General features: G+C 36.8%; 1 protein-coding gene across 1 annotated transcript; it reads left to right on the top strand.

Moving 5' to 3' along the window:
* Positions 1 to 13,925: 13,925 nt before the first annotated feature.
* On the top strand, positions 13,926 to 14,600 carry CLDN17 (claudin 17). Its single transcript, XM_014786801.2, has one exon. It carries the CDS (start codon positions 13,926 to 13,928, stop codon positions 14,598 to 14,600), a length of 675 nt encoding a protein of 224 aa, XP_014642287.1.
* Positions 14,601 to 14,920: the final 320 nt, after the last annotated feature.

The raw sequence follows: 14,920 nt of genomic DNA on the forward strand, positions 1-14,920 counted from the left end.
CCCCCAGATGAGAACACTGTTTTATATTGTAATAGATTTTATGTGGCGGGGGTGGAGCAATTATGAAATAACATAGTCCCTGAAGGTCAGAAGCATGTAGTCTAATGAGGGAAGAAAACTTTAAAGCATAGAATTTGAACATCAGAGATACATTAGAGATTGAATTCAGGTTCTAAACATACTTAGCTATCTCTAGTTGCCTCATTTCATCATCTGTAACATGGAAATAACCATTAGAACAAAGAGGATGGTACAGGAACTTCACCAGTGGCAAAATAAATGCATAAAAATTAATAATTTTCTTATTTTACAGCTTAAAATTATAATGAAGAAAAGACTCAAATCATAACAACAAAAATATAGAACATCTAGGAATATAAGTAACAAAATAAAAATATCCCAAATTCAGCTACACACAACAAGTACTGAGGGATATAAATTAGGAAACAGAGATAAAGCTTTAATAATTGTAAAACTGTAAAAATTCCCAGTAATACTGTTTACATATTTCCTATCAGAATCCAATATGTTTTTGTCTGTTGTCAATTTAGCAAAACTATTTTAAAGTTTGTCTGGATAAAAACCAAACATATTTAAGAAGTAGAAAACAGGAGATTTAAAAAAGTTTTAATAAAATTAAAATAAATAAAATATTATGTTAATAATGTGAAAATAGACTAAAAGGAAATCCAACCCAATTGCAAAAGCAGACAAAGACTATGACTCGATCTCTAGCAAATTAAATTGTATACACACATTAAGCAGAATAGAAAATCCAGAAACAATCCAAGCAAGTTTTTAATAAATTAAATAATCCCAAAAAATATTTGTTGAACCCATACTATTTTCCTAGCACTGGTCTAAATATTGGAGATATATTAGTACATAAAGCAGAATATGTCCTTGTTCTGTTAGAGTTTGCTTAGAGTAGACACAAAGACAATAAAAAAAATCAACTCATGGATTTATCATATAATGTCTGAGTGACAAATGATTTAAAAATCATAAAGGAGAATAAAGTGACAAAGAGCGATGGTGGAGTTCCAATTTAGATAGGGTGGTCACTGGTCAAGGAAGCCTTCTTGTAATAGGTAGCATTGGAGCAGCAATCTTGAAAATGCAGACAGGGAACCCCACAAATATCTGAAGGAAGAGCGTGGAAGACTTTAGGGCCAGCGCAGTGGGAGATTAAGTCAAAGAAGTAACTAGGGACCATATATTGTCAGGATGATGGATTTTATTCTAAGTATGATGGAAAGCCACAGGGAGAAGCAGGAGAATTCTGGGAAGAATAAACAGTAACAGAGAAAATGGTAGCAGCAAGATTAACTAGAAAACAATTTCAGTAGTTTGATAGTTGGACCATGACATTTCTGGTGGAGAAGGTGAAAAATAGCCTTGGGATTTGAAGGTAGAACATTAAGAATTGATGATGGATTGTATGTTGTATGTGAGACAAAGAAGATGCCTTCAACTTTTTTGGTCTGAGAAACTGGACATGGAAAGGTTGTATTCATGGACACAGGGAAGACGTAATTTGGGGAAGTCTGGGTAATGAAGAGTTTGGTTATAGACAAATTATGTTTGAGATGTCAGTTGGACCCCAGTGCGGAGAAACATCCAGTATAGGTTGTGAGATAGATGTGTCCAGAGTTCAAGCAAGTGGCAGCAACTGGAGATATAAATTTGGAGATAGTTTTAAAGCCACAGGCTGGATGAGGTCCCCAAGAGTGTGCATGCAGATGAAGAAGTATATACATCCCAGGTGCTGGGTGCTGCAAGCATAGGACAATTTGATATAGTATGTATATTTGTTTCCTATTGGTGTTGTAACAAATTACTACAGACTTGTAGTTTAAACTTCAAAAATTTATTATCTTACAATTCTGCAGTTAAGAGATTCAAAATGGGTCCTATTGGACAAAATCAAGGTGTCAGCAGGGCTGGGTTCTTTCTAGAAGCTCTGGGGAGAAGCTGTTTCTTTTTCTCTTTGTCTTTTCTAGCTTCTAGAGGCTGGCTGCATCCCTTGGCTCATGACCGCCACTCTCCACCTTGAAAGCAAGCAACATCTGTCTGGCCGTTCACATGCTGCTGTCTCTCTGGTCCTTCTTTTGCCTCCCACTTTTAAGGACCTTCTTGATTACCTTGGACCCATCCAGGTGATCCAAGATAATATCTCTACCTTAAAGTTATCTGCAATCATCTAAATTCATCTACAAACTTCATTCCTCTTTCCCAGATAATTGAACATATTCACAGGTTCCAAGTGTTAGGATGTGGACATCTTTGGGGTCCATTATTCTGCTAACTAAATTATGTCATAAAGGCAGTATGTTAAAAAAAATGAGAAAACAATGAAAAAAAGGTGTAGATATAACTGGCTAAAAGTGTGAAGAAGAATTAGAGTGAATTCCTCATCTCACATCATACATTAATTTAATGATCAATGTATTAAAATTTCCTTGTAAAAATAAGAATCTTCTTGAGATCTAGAATAATTTATGGAAGAGCGTACTGAGAAAGTCAGTAAAAGTGTACAGGAAAATACTAACTGATTTGACTATAGTACATCAGTATTGTATGAAGCATGTCCATCAAAGCAAAGCATAGCTAAAATTTAAAGGCAGGCAACAAACAAAACTATTTACAACATGTATGCAGATTTTATAGTGTTATTTCTAATATATAAACTTATTTAAAGCATATACACCAAGAGCAAAAATAAGAAAAGAAAAGATAATTAGTAAAATTCCCCAAAATGTTATAGAGACATGAAATATAGAAGTTTAGCCTTACTGGTCATCAAAGGAATGTGAATTCTAATGATCATAAGATACTGTACTTCACCTGTTGAGTTGTAATTTTTTGTTGTGATAACCCAGTGATGGTGAAGAAATAGAGTAATAGGTACTTTCAAACACTGTTGGTGGAAAGTAATTTTAAAATCTATACCAAAAATCTGTACAGTATTTGTATTACTTGACCTAATAATTACAAGTCTAAGAAAATAACCAGAAGTGCTCCAAAGCAAATTTAAAGAATTTTAAAATTGGAAACAAGCCAGAAATTGGTTAAATAAAAATTGTTCTTGAGTTCCTACTATATATTAAGCATTGTTATGTGGTGCTTTATGTATTTTACCACTAATTCTTAGAGTAATACAGAGTCATATAAAAGACTGATATTCAACTCTAAAAATGATCTCATTAAAAATATTTAATGAAATAGAAAAATATTCATAATATGTAGTTAATTGAAATAATCAAGCCATTCCTTCACTTTTTTATTCAATTTATAGTTATCTTGCACTAACTTACATGCCAGGTGTCTGTTGCTAGAAAGACAGTGAATAATAAGATAAAAGATGCATATCCTCATTGAGTACACACAGTCATTAAATAAACAGTTGCAAAGGTTGAGAGCTAAATGTGTGTGTATATGTGTATATGTGTGTGTGTACGCATGGGTTAATATACACAAATGTTTCTTTGCCGCAGTAGCTGAGGGAGCCTAAAAGAAATGACACTACAGTAGCAGTGAGCACACCTAAAACCCAGATCTTGGTTTCTAATACCATTCTCCAATAAAAGGAACCAGGGATCCTTGGAGAAATAGCTGATTCTAGGATTGGGAAAGGAAATGTTCAAGATGAACCTAGAGCATCACGTAATGCCAGAAAGTAAGAGTGCTATGTTAAAAGGGCACAGCAGATAACTGAAAGAATTTCCCGTGGCCAAAACTGGAAAAATTTGAGCCACCAAAAAAAGTAGTTTTGGATTACAACTCAAAGTGTAAAACAAATATCCGCAAGTCCATACTGATATAAATAAATGATTGAATGCAATAATAATTGGGAAAGGAAAGACAAATCTCCCATGCAGAAGAATTCCAAGTAATTTATGTAAATACTCCACTCCGTAAGTGTGGGCTGTGTGTAGTGACTTTCTTCCAAAGGGTACAGTATGGAATACAGGTGGGAGTAACTTTACAGTGGAGGAATCTGACAAACCCTACCCTAGCCAGAAGAACAAGGTCAACTTCAACTGTCCTAAATAGTGTTGATAGTACGTACTTTTGATATGATGTGATAAAAATGGCGCTTTACCTCTGTGAACTTCTTCCTCAAAACCCATAACCCCAATCTAATCATGAGAAAAATATCAGACAATTTCCAATAGAAGTTTATCCCACAAAATAACTGAGCATCTCTCAACTTTTAAGGTCATCAAATATAAGGAAGATCTGAGAAGCTGTCACAGCCAGGAGGAGCCTAAGGAAACTTACAATTAAAGGGAATGTGGTATCCTGGATGGGATCTTGGAACAGAGAAAGGATACCAGGTAAAAACTTTAAAAGTCTGAATAAACCATGAACTTTAGCTAATAATAATGTGTCAATAGTTTTTAATTAATTGTTTCAAATGTCCCATATCAATGAACAGTGTTAGTAGTAGGGGAAACTGGGTGTGAGGTATGAAAATTCTCTGTACTATCTTCTTAATTTTTCTCTAAATCTGAAACTGTTCTAAAAGATACAAGCTATATAAAATATAACAGAATGGACTGTTTAGTATATCTCAAAGAAATGTCATAAAAAGTAATTATTAAGTGGATATATTTTGATAAATTTTTATTATAAAATTAGCATGTGAAAAACTTATTTACAATATGTAACAAGTTAAGCAATTTACATTTTTTAATTTAATCCATTTATACAGAAGAGGAAACTGAGGGTTAGAAAGGAACTTTGGTACCCTTTAAACTGATATCCACAGGAACCTGAGAGGCTCCAAAATATTTAGAGAGAAACATCTGCTTAATGAGAGTTTCTAGTTCTGTTGGATTATCTGGATGACGACTATACTCGCCTACTGTCCTGTGAGTGACCCAAGTGATTATCTAAAGTGAAAATGTTGAATATGTGATGCCTTAATGTGCATCTGACTTCTTTCAGGTTGGCTTGTCCAAATTTTAAAGTAAGAATATTTAGTCTGAATAATATAGTTACCAGTTGAATTATTTTTACCGTTTGTACAGATATGATTTTTTTTACAGTGATAGTTTTCTTTTTCTTTCTTTTTTTTTTTTTTTGTGAGAAAGATTAGCTCTGAGCTAACACCTGTTGTCAATCCTCCTCTTTTTGCTGAGGAAGATTGGCCCTGGGCTAACATCTGTGCCCATCTTCCTCTACTTTATATGGGACGCCACCACAGCATGGCTTGACAAGTGGTGTGTCAATGCGTGGTAGGGATCCGAACCTATGAACCCCAGGCCGCCCAAGCGGAACGCGAGCACTTAACCACTGTGCCACGGGGCCGGCCCCTACAGTGATAGTTTTCAACGTAAAAAAATTCAAAATTAGTCTTTAGTTTTTTAAATCATACAATAAATTGAGACATTGATTTGCCATCATGAAAATGACATTGTACACTGGAATGATTTTCAAAATAAAGGTCAAATGTGGTCACACTGTACATATGTAGAGTTCACAGTCACAAAGCCAACTTGTGGGATAGTGAGTCCTTACAATATACAGAGACATTGAGGCAATATCAAATGAAAGAAAGAGCTTGCTGGGTTTTTCTTATGTTTGGATCAAAGGCAATGAGCAGATCTGATCTTTCTACAGTTCATTAGTGGGTATAGAAGTAAAAATCCAATGAAAAACAGTACATTTTAATTTGCCAATATTTTACTTAGGAGCACGCTCTCAAACGTTTTGGCTCATCAGAATATTGGATCAGATTAAGAACAACCTCATTGTTAAAATGAAAAACAATGACAGTGATAAATGGATGCTTCAAATAATGGTGCATCGCACTTGAAAGTTAACAAATAAAAAATGACAAGTGGAGAACAAATTATGAAAGTGTATCTTTCTGTTAGTAAATCTATCACCCAGAATTTAGTTTCAAAAATTCACTATCTACCAAATCAAAGTAGCATTGATAATTTAAGTTTTATCAATTGTGCAGTTTTGTTTGTATTTAATTTATTATTTTAGTTTTATGATTTTTGTCAGAACCATAAGTATAAAAGTGTATACCACATTTCATGTCTGAACATAACTGAAGTAATATTGCAATATAATTTTTTTTTTAGAAAAACTTGTTTTTTAGAGGTATTTGAACATAATTCACAGTTGAGAAGCACTGTGCTAATACTCAGGTTGTGGTGTTTTCAATCATAATTGATAAATATCATGACTTCACCTTGCTTTTTAAGAAATAACATGCCTAATTGCAGAAAGATAAGAACAATAAATTCATCATTTTTATTTCAAAGCTTTTCACCACTTACTCATATAAGACTGAGTTTAACCAGCAATGTAAAACATTTACACTCTAGATTCTTGTTAAGGAGTATAACCTCAATTTCACTCTCAAGTCCCAAAAGCTCTATTGAAAGAAACAATATTAATGTAAAATTACCTTAAAGATAATACAATAACATCCATTCGTCTAGAGCAGTGGCTCTCAACCTCAGCTGCATACTACAATCACCTAAAACATAAAAAAATACTGGTGCCTGTCTTGAGCTATTTTGATTTACTTGGTTTGATGTGGAGCGAGATACAGTTCACTTATATGATTCTAATTAAGAACCCAAACTGATAACCACTGGAATATAAACTGTACAGCAGTGTTTCTGATCCCAGTCCACCTATTCGTATCACAAGAGCTGCTTTTAAAACACTGACACAACTACAACAAATCATAACAAAAACAAAAATACTGAGGCCAGGGCCCCACCCAAAAATTCTGGTCTAATGGGTGTGGGGTGGGGCCCCAGGCACTGGTATTTTTTCAAAAAGTCCCACAGGTGATTCTAATGTGGAGTCAGGGCTGAGAACCACTGATCTAAGACCTGAACTCTGGACCACATTATTTAGGTCCCTGTAAAAGAACACCTGGGCAAATTTGCCTACTATATTTACTTTAAGGATGTTGTTCATTGTATTCTACAATGAAAGAGGTTTCTTTCTGGAGTCAGAAGGAAGAAGAGTCATGCAACTCCTAAAAAATGTTTGTTTTTATTGCATGGACACTCTGCCTTGCTGCTAAAAGGCTTGGAGGCAAATTCATGGCCAATGCTTAACAAATGTGGCTCATATTTTGTGGATGAACTTCATGCCATTTTTATCTTTTATTTTCTGTTCTGGTTTTACCCCGTCCCCCAAATCCTCATTTGCTTTTCATGAATCACAAGCCTTCTCATTTTGTTTTCTTTTTTTACAAGTTTTCTTGTGGTATTTCTGCAGTCATATGAGAAGGAAAAAAGAAAGGAGAGAAGGAAAATGGAGGAAGGCAGATAAATTCAAGGATTTTATAGCATATACTCAACTCTGTGTGCAGAAGCAAAAACATATACATTTAATACAGGTTTGTTACTTGGAGTGAACTCTGGGATTTCTCTGATTGGTTTTACAGAAAATTCCATTGTAAATACTGACATGTGGGTAGCCTTAAAATAGCTGAAATTTGAGACAGTAATGCAAGATAATAGGATAAATCTGATTGACTAGCTGGTGGTATTAAACCTAATTTAGATGGTTTCTAGATTATTCGCAAACACATTCCTGAAATAGAAAACAGCATTTTTTTTTTAAATAAATGAGATGCTAAAGTTGTTATGTAGTATATTCCATTACATAAATCTGGTCTTTAACTCTGTAGAAAAGTATTCAAACTGTGAATTTATAATTTAGGAAGATATAATTAAATACTGATCCTTAAAGTAGAGGAAAGCCTAACTAAATAAAACGTTGTATTGATTGTTTAATTCATTATTCATTCAAACAATATTTCCTGGGCAGGCTACTACTGACCTACTCTGTGCCCACGTCTCTGCTATGCGCTGGGAATCTAATGGTAAAGTAGACACAGTCTCTGTTCTCATAGAATTTACAGTCTAGATGGGAAACAGACTTAACTGAACATAAATAGAAATGTATATTTATTTAGAATTTATGACAAATGTTATGGAGAAAAATGCATAGCACTATGAAAGACTAAAACAGTGGCAGAGATGGAGGTGGTATTGAGGCTGGTATGATCTGATAATTCAGAAAAAGTTTCTCTTGTGACTAAATTTGGATCAAAATCTAAAGGAAAATGAAAAAGTATTAAATGGACAATGTATATCTGTTGGCATGGGTCAGGGGAATTGGGAAAGTACCTTAGGTAGAGGAAATAGCATGTTTGAAATTAGTAGAGCAGAAATCTCTATTTATACATGTGTATATTCATATGTTGACTTACAATCAATCTAATGGGCATCCAGTTAAAATTTTTTCACTCATTTGTACTTGTTAAAACTTGAACTGGCCACTGAGGGAGACAGGACATTACCTTTCAAAACAGACATACAATAAGTTGGGAAAATGTCTGAACATTTTCAGGTGTGGAACTCTTCAAAAGGGAGGAAAGTTAGACAAGATGAGGATGCTTTGAGTGTCTTAATTTTTCCATTTGTTATTCCTCGGCTCCTATTCACTTGAAGCTGATGCTGTAAGTAAAACTCTGACACATTTTTACGGAGAGAAGTCAAAAGGCCCTCAACCTAAATCGGATTCTCTAAGACCCAGAGCAAGACGCAGGAGGACATGATGATAGAATAAGTCAGTATTTTCAGATTCCTATCAGATTGTGATCTAATCATAGATAATTTGTGGACAGGATGGAGGTTGTGAATTCTTACATATGTGTACAGTTCAGACTTTTCCTATGAGCTCCAAAAGAATCTAATTCCCTACATTCTTTACTGGAATGGCTCACAGGCAACTCAGACTTCACATCTGAAACTTAACTCTTGATCTAATAGGTTGCCCATCCTTCAGTGTCTCACCCCACAGTACAGGCACCCCTGTGTACAATGATGCTCATGCCAATGATAGGACAGTCATCTCTGACACATTTTCCTGTCTCTAGTCCATCACCCACTTTCACCAACTATAACTCTTATACATAGCACAATCCATCCACTTCTCTACATTGCAGCTTCTCTAAGTTAACTTTCATCGTCTCTCATTTGGACCATTGCAATAACCTTCTAATTGGTTGGTTCATGTTCAATTTTGTGCCTTTCCAATCCGTTCCCCCAAAATAACAATATGATTTTTTCTTTTTTAAGGAGAACTTGATCATGTCAGTTCCATGCTTAAAATCTTTAACTGGCTTTGTATTGGTATTAGGAGAAGATTATTAAATGGTTCATATTGCCCTGCGTATATGAACTGTGCCTACATTTGCAGACTTATCTGCTTCTCATCACAGTTCTCACTTTCCTCTTGCTCAAGGGCTTTCATTTGCATTAGCCCCAAGCTCTCTTTGGCCTCAGTGCCTTAGCACAGACAGTCCATACCTGGAATGCTCTTTATCCCACCCTTTACCTGATGATATAATTCCTACTCAAACTTCAGGTTATAGCTTAAATATTATTTTGTCAGAGAATGTTTTTTCGCGTCATAATTAAAATTAAGGTTTCATCTGTTTATATTGTCTTTGTACGCTACATTTTTATACCCTATATTTTTCATCCATAGCTCTATCTCACTTTGTAATTACATATATTTTTGCAATTACTTATTTAATATTTACTACTCTCACTAAAAGCTAAGCTCTGTGAAGACATGGAACGGGGTCATGGTCAGAAGATAATTTTAAATTTGGGTAGAGGCCAATTCAAGGATTGGTCTTTTTTGTCATGCTAAGGGATTTGGACTTTTATCTTGGAGGCAACTGAGAACTATTGAAAAAATTTAAGCAAGGGGGTGGCATGTTTAGAGTTTGATTCAGCAAAGTCTTTATGGTCCCCAATGGAGTATAGATGAGATAGGAGAAAGAACAGAGGCAAAGACATAGGTAAGACATTATTGAAATGATTCAGGTGAAGGATGTTAAAGGGCTGAATTAAGGCACAGAAATGTTAGAACAGGAAACACATTTAATAAATTAGAATAAGGTGTCAATCAGCGGTTGGTTTCCCTGGGAAGCAGACTCTAAGGTGAAGATTCATGTGCATTATGTTTATTCTGGAGTGCTCTTGGGAACAACGCCTGCGGGAAAGGAGGGAAGGAAAAGGATTGAATATAAGGAGAAGTCAAGTTGTGGCGCAGACCCCATCAAAGCCTGAGCTAACACCACACGTAAGCTCTGGAGTTACGATGGCCCCTCAGACTTAACCTCTACCTGGGGCTAGTGGGCTGGACCTTTATACTTCTATACTGATCAGTCGTTCCATGGATATACGCTGCCCCCATGAATGGGAATGACTTGAACAAGATGGCTGTTTTCAGGCCATACCTGAAGGGTGCTGACAGCTTATGGCTGTCTGCCAGTAGCACTCTCAGCAGCTGGAGAGTCAGTATCTGGGTGGAACTGACAGAGAGGCTGAGAGAACAAAAGGAACCCAGGGTGATAAACATAAAGAGGCCTGGGCTGAAGATAACAGCTTTGAAACTTGTAGTCTGACAGGAGGCAGTAGAGGCTATAACCATGGATGAGACTCCCTAGGGAGCACGTGCTGAGTGAGACGAGTATTGAGGTATATATATACGGAAGCCTGGAACAGACAAACAGACAAAACAAACGTAGGTTTCTTTCACCTATAGAAAGAAAAGACTGGAAATGGGCAGGTAAAGAAGTAATAAGCAGGATAATATAACAAAAGCAAAAGAGACAAACATTACAGCAAACCTCTCCTGGATGCTTGCTCAGGGCCAGGTCCTTTGCACACATTCTGTAAACTTAATCTTCAAGGCAGCCCCCATGAGATTGGTACTATTGTCCAAATTTTGTAGAATTTTTTTTTTTTTTTTACAGGAAAACCGGTTTTTGTTTTTACTGGAGGCTCAGGTGGCACATGACAGTTCATAAAATGGCTTCAGAGGTAGGGGGTAGGGGTAAAAGGGAAACAAAAAATCAACTGGGGTGGGAAAGGAAAACAACCGGGAGGAGTTAAGAGCTGGCTGGTTTTTTCTCAGCCTGATTTAGGGGAGGCTGGTGCCTCTGAACAATAAGGATAGACCCCTTCCTTCAACCCTTGGTAGGGGAGAGGAAAAAAAAAAGCTTTGGTCCTCCTGAGTCTCAAGGAAAAGGGGTGAAAGCTAGTGTTTTGATGTCATAAATTATGGGAAAGTGGGGAGGAGGGTACTGGGGAGGGTACAGTTCAGCTGGAAAAACTAGCAGATACCGGATGGCAGCTCGGGGTTTCCTTTAAGTTAGAACAGCAATTTTGAGAGGTTCAAACACAAGCCAAAAATTGATGGCTAAGGCATTAAGCCAAGACTGAAACAAGTCTCTGTCCAAAGCACATGATCTTTACTGCCCCAATTAGAAGATGGTGGTTTTTTTTGACCTTTACAGAAAGGTCAATCAAGCAAAGGTGCTGAAGTGTTCTATGGAGGTGGCAGTTAGAATGTCCAGGAAGTCTTTCACATTTCTAGCAGGTTTTCATGGGTGGCATCGTGATGGAAAGCAGACTTCAATGGTGGAGCAATGGAAAATGTGAGAGTCGACCGAAAGATGTACGTGAATAAGTAGCAGGGAATACAGATCTGGCAAGATGGAATTTTAATATGAAAGAGAACTGAGTATGTTCATATTCTAAAAGACAAGTCAGAGAGAGGAAGAGGATGTAGGTACAAAGGGAGGGAATGATCCATGGAACAAGGGTCCCTGAGGAGGTTGAAAGGGATAAGATTCACAGATAATTTGGAGAAGAGAACAGTATCTCCCCTAAAATGTAAAGGAGAGAAAGTAAAGATGATGTTGACATTTGGCTTTAGCTGTAAGGGGCAAAAACCAAAATCTCTTGCATTATTTATGTTTCTCAGATTAAACTTATATTCAGGACACACTTCTGTATTCTAAGTGAACACACTCTCTTGCTGTGTTTATTTGTAATACAGACTAGATGTTTTATCTGATGAAAAGTCAAGCAACTGGAAGACAACCGTTAAGTTGGAAACTTCCAGGACAAAATGAAGATAGGATTAAAAATGACATAGAATGAGGAAGAGGAAATAGAATGGGGAAGAAGAGCTGGAAGTAACAAGTCAGAGTAATGTTGTAATGCTGGCAAATCCCTTCAGGGTGGGAATGGTTAAACTTGAGTCTCAGAAACCTAGAACAAAGGTCCGAGTAAGCTCTTCATCCTGAGCTGATGTTAGGAAACTGTGAACTACACAGAAGTCATCTGTTTCCTCAATGGTTCACATTCCTTAGAGAAGGACTTCTCATTTGGTCTAAGATGGTACTAAGAAAGCAACAACAAAGATAGATAGGTAGGTAGGTAGATAGATAGATTGATAGATAGATAGACACACAGATAGATATAGACCACCCATGTTGAAAACTCAATGGTTTCCATATTTCCCAATTAATAGGATCTTTAAATCCGGTTGTTATTGGGACAATCCATTAGCTCTTGGCCTGTGGTTGACTGAAAGGGAGGACCTCTTGCAAACTATAACGTCTCCCAGCTAGACTGGACTTGGTGTGCTTGTTTTGAGTAGTTTTTATCCTTGAAGTGGATTCCTCGCAGTTGGATGTGAAAGAAAAAGGGGAAAGGTCCATGCTTCCCATATTAAGCCCACTCCCCACCTGTGCTGGGCCACGGTGGTGACATGGCAGTCAAGGATGACAATTTGACTCTTGGATTTTGAAAGAGTTTCAATCGAATTTTGCTTGCTATGAAAATTTGAAAAACTATTGAAGGGGTAGCAATAAATTTCAGGTTTAGTCCCATTCATAGAAAAATGCATGAAAAAGCATCTCTCCCTCCTGTTTTTGAGTCAGACTAGAAAAAGGAGATAAGCCTAATAAATTAGAGACAGGATTTATTCCTGGATTGGTTACTGCATAGCTAGCCTAGCCAAGCACTCTGAAGACAACACATTCCACATCTGGCAAGAGAGAAAGTTAAACCCGATGACTTTGAAGATACCTTCCATCTCTAAAAAGTTTTCTATTATCTGAATTTAAGTAATTGCATAGCTAATCCAAAGGGGTACTTTCATATTATTCTTTAAACTGGAATATACATTTTTGGCTTGGATAAATGTGATATATTTCAATCTGCCATTGAAGAAGCATCTAATGAAAGTTTATATCTAAACATTATTTCACCAGAGAGAAGGGTGTTACTTAACAAATAATATAATAATTACCAGTAAATTCAATTATTAAGAGTGTTTCTTTTGGTTCTTCCTTTCTGGATCTTAAGAATAAATTGCGAAATCTGAATATCTTGCTTAAGACTCTTCCTTTTATAAAGCATCGGTAGTTTTAGTAGAAGTCTTGAAACTAACACCTAAGCATTTCTCCATATCCAGACATCTTTATTAAAACCAGAATTGATTAATCACCTTAAAGAAAAGTGGCTTCTTTTAAAAAAAAAGTAACAGATCATCTAAAGCCCAAAGTGTTTTTCAACTGCTTTCCAAAGAACTGGCAAGGTTTTGGCATTGTCTTCAGTTGTGGCTTAACACATATACTTATTTTTTTATATCAGAGTGACTTTTAGACAGGAAGTTTTCAGCTCTGTAATTAGCAATCCACAGTGGAAGCTTTGACACTTAATCATAGCATTGCTAAGACAATAATAATATGATAAATACTCAAGTCGAATGCCGTATTTCTTGACACACCTCTGGATACCTTCTAATTGGCTGGGAAATAATTATATATGGCTAGTAAATAATCCACACAGAAATGAATGTGTGCGCACAAAGGCAGCATGCATTTACAACAGGTACTTCTAGTTAAGCCAAGTTCAGTCACTGTTGCTGATGTGGATGAAAATGTTATAGGCAGTAACAGTGGAGAACATCAGTAGAGACTGCTGTAATCTCAAAGAGGCCTCCACATTCTGGATCTTGAGCAGTTTCCATTTCAGACCGGATCAGTCTTCAAAGTAAAGGCGATGGCATTTTATCCCCTGCAAATTGCTGGACTGGTTCTTGGGTTCCTCGGCATGGTCGGGACTCTCACCACCACCCTTCTGCCTCAGTGGAGAGTATCAGCTTTTATTGGCAGCAACATTATTGTCTTCGAAAAGCTCTGGGAAGGGCTCTGGATGAACTGTGTCCAACAAGCCAAGGTCAGGTTGCAGTGCAAGTTCTATAGTTCTTTACTGGCTCTCCCACCTGCCCTCGAAGCAGCCCGGGCCTTCATGTGTGTGGCTGTCGCTCTCTCCTTAATTGCTTTGCTTATTGGCATCTGTGGCATGAAGCAAATCCAGTGCATGGGCTCTAATCAGAGGGCCAAAGCATACCTTCTGGGAACTTCTGGAGTCCTCTTCATCCTGACAGGCATCTTCGTTCTGATTCCAGTGTGCTGGACAGCCAATATCATCATCAGGAATTTCTACAGCCCTGTCGTCCCCATAGGTCAGAAACGAGAGCTGGGAGCAGCACTTTTCCTTGGTTGGGCAAGCACCGCTGTCCTCTTTATTGCAGGAGGTCTGCTCTGTGCGTTCTGCTGTTGCAACAGAAAGAAGGAAAGGCAGAGATATCCGGCCCATGGACATTTTTTGCCACACACAGATAAGCGAAGGAACATGACACTGCTTAGTAGGACCTCCACCAGTTATGTCTAATACTTGCTTTTGGCTCAAACTATGGATTATGATCGATGTGTTTTATAGTCCTAACAGCAACTGTAAGTACATCAGGCAGGAGAACTTGTTTTATAACTGCATTTAAATTGAGATGAAAAGTATAAAGGGCATATAGATTGTAGTTTGACGCCTGTGGTAGGAATAGAAATGACTTAATTTGGACATTCTGATCTCATGTCTATTAAATGCATTTACTATATTATTGGACTCAAATAATCCCCATTCCAACTTGTGTAGTCTAAAATCAAGTATACCCACAATCCTTGGTATAATGATAAACTACCCTTTTTGACAATCAT

The sequence above is a fragment of the Ceratotherium simum genome, chromosome 27 (genome assembly GCF_057802395.1).
Source record: "Ceratotherium simum simum isolate JZ-2026a chromosome 27, ASM5780239v1, whole genome shotgun sequence".
Classification (NCBI taxonomy): domain Eukaryota; kingdom Metazoa; phylum Chordata; class Mammalia; order Perissodactyla; family Rhinocerotidae; genus Ceratotherium; species Ceratotherium simum.

Bases quoted from the DNA above. Each gene is read 5' to 3' on its own strand.
- CLDN17 (XM_014786801.2), top strand. From the start codon at position 13,926: ATGGCATTTTATCCCCTGCAAATTGCTGGACTGGTTCTTGGGTTCCTC.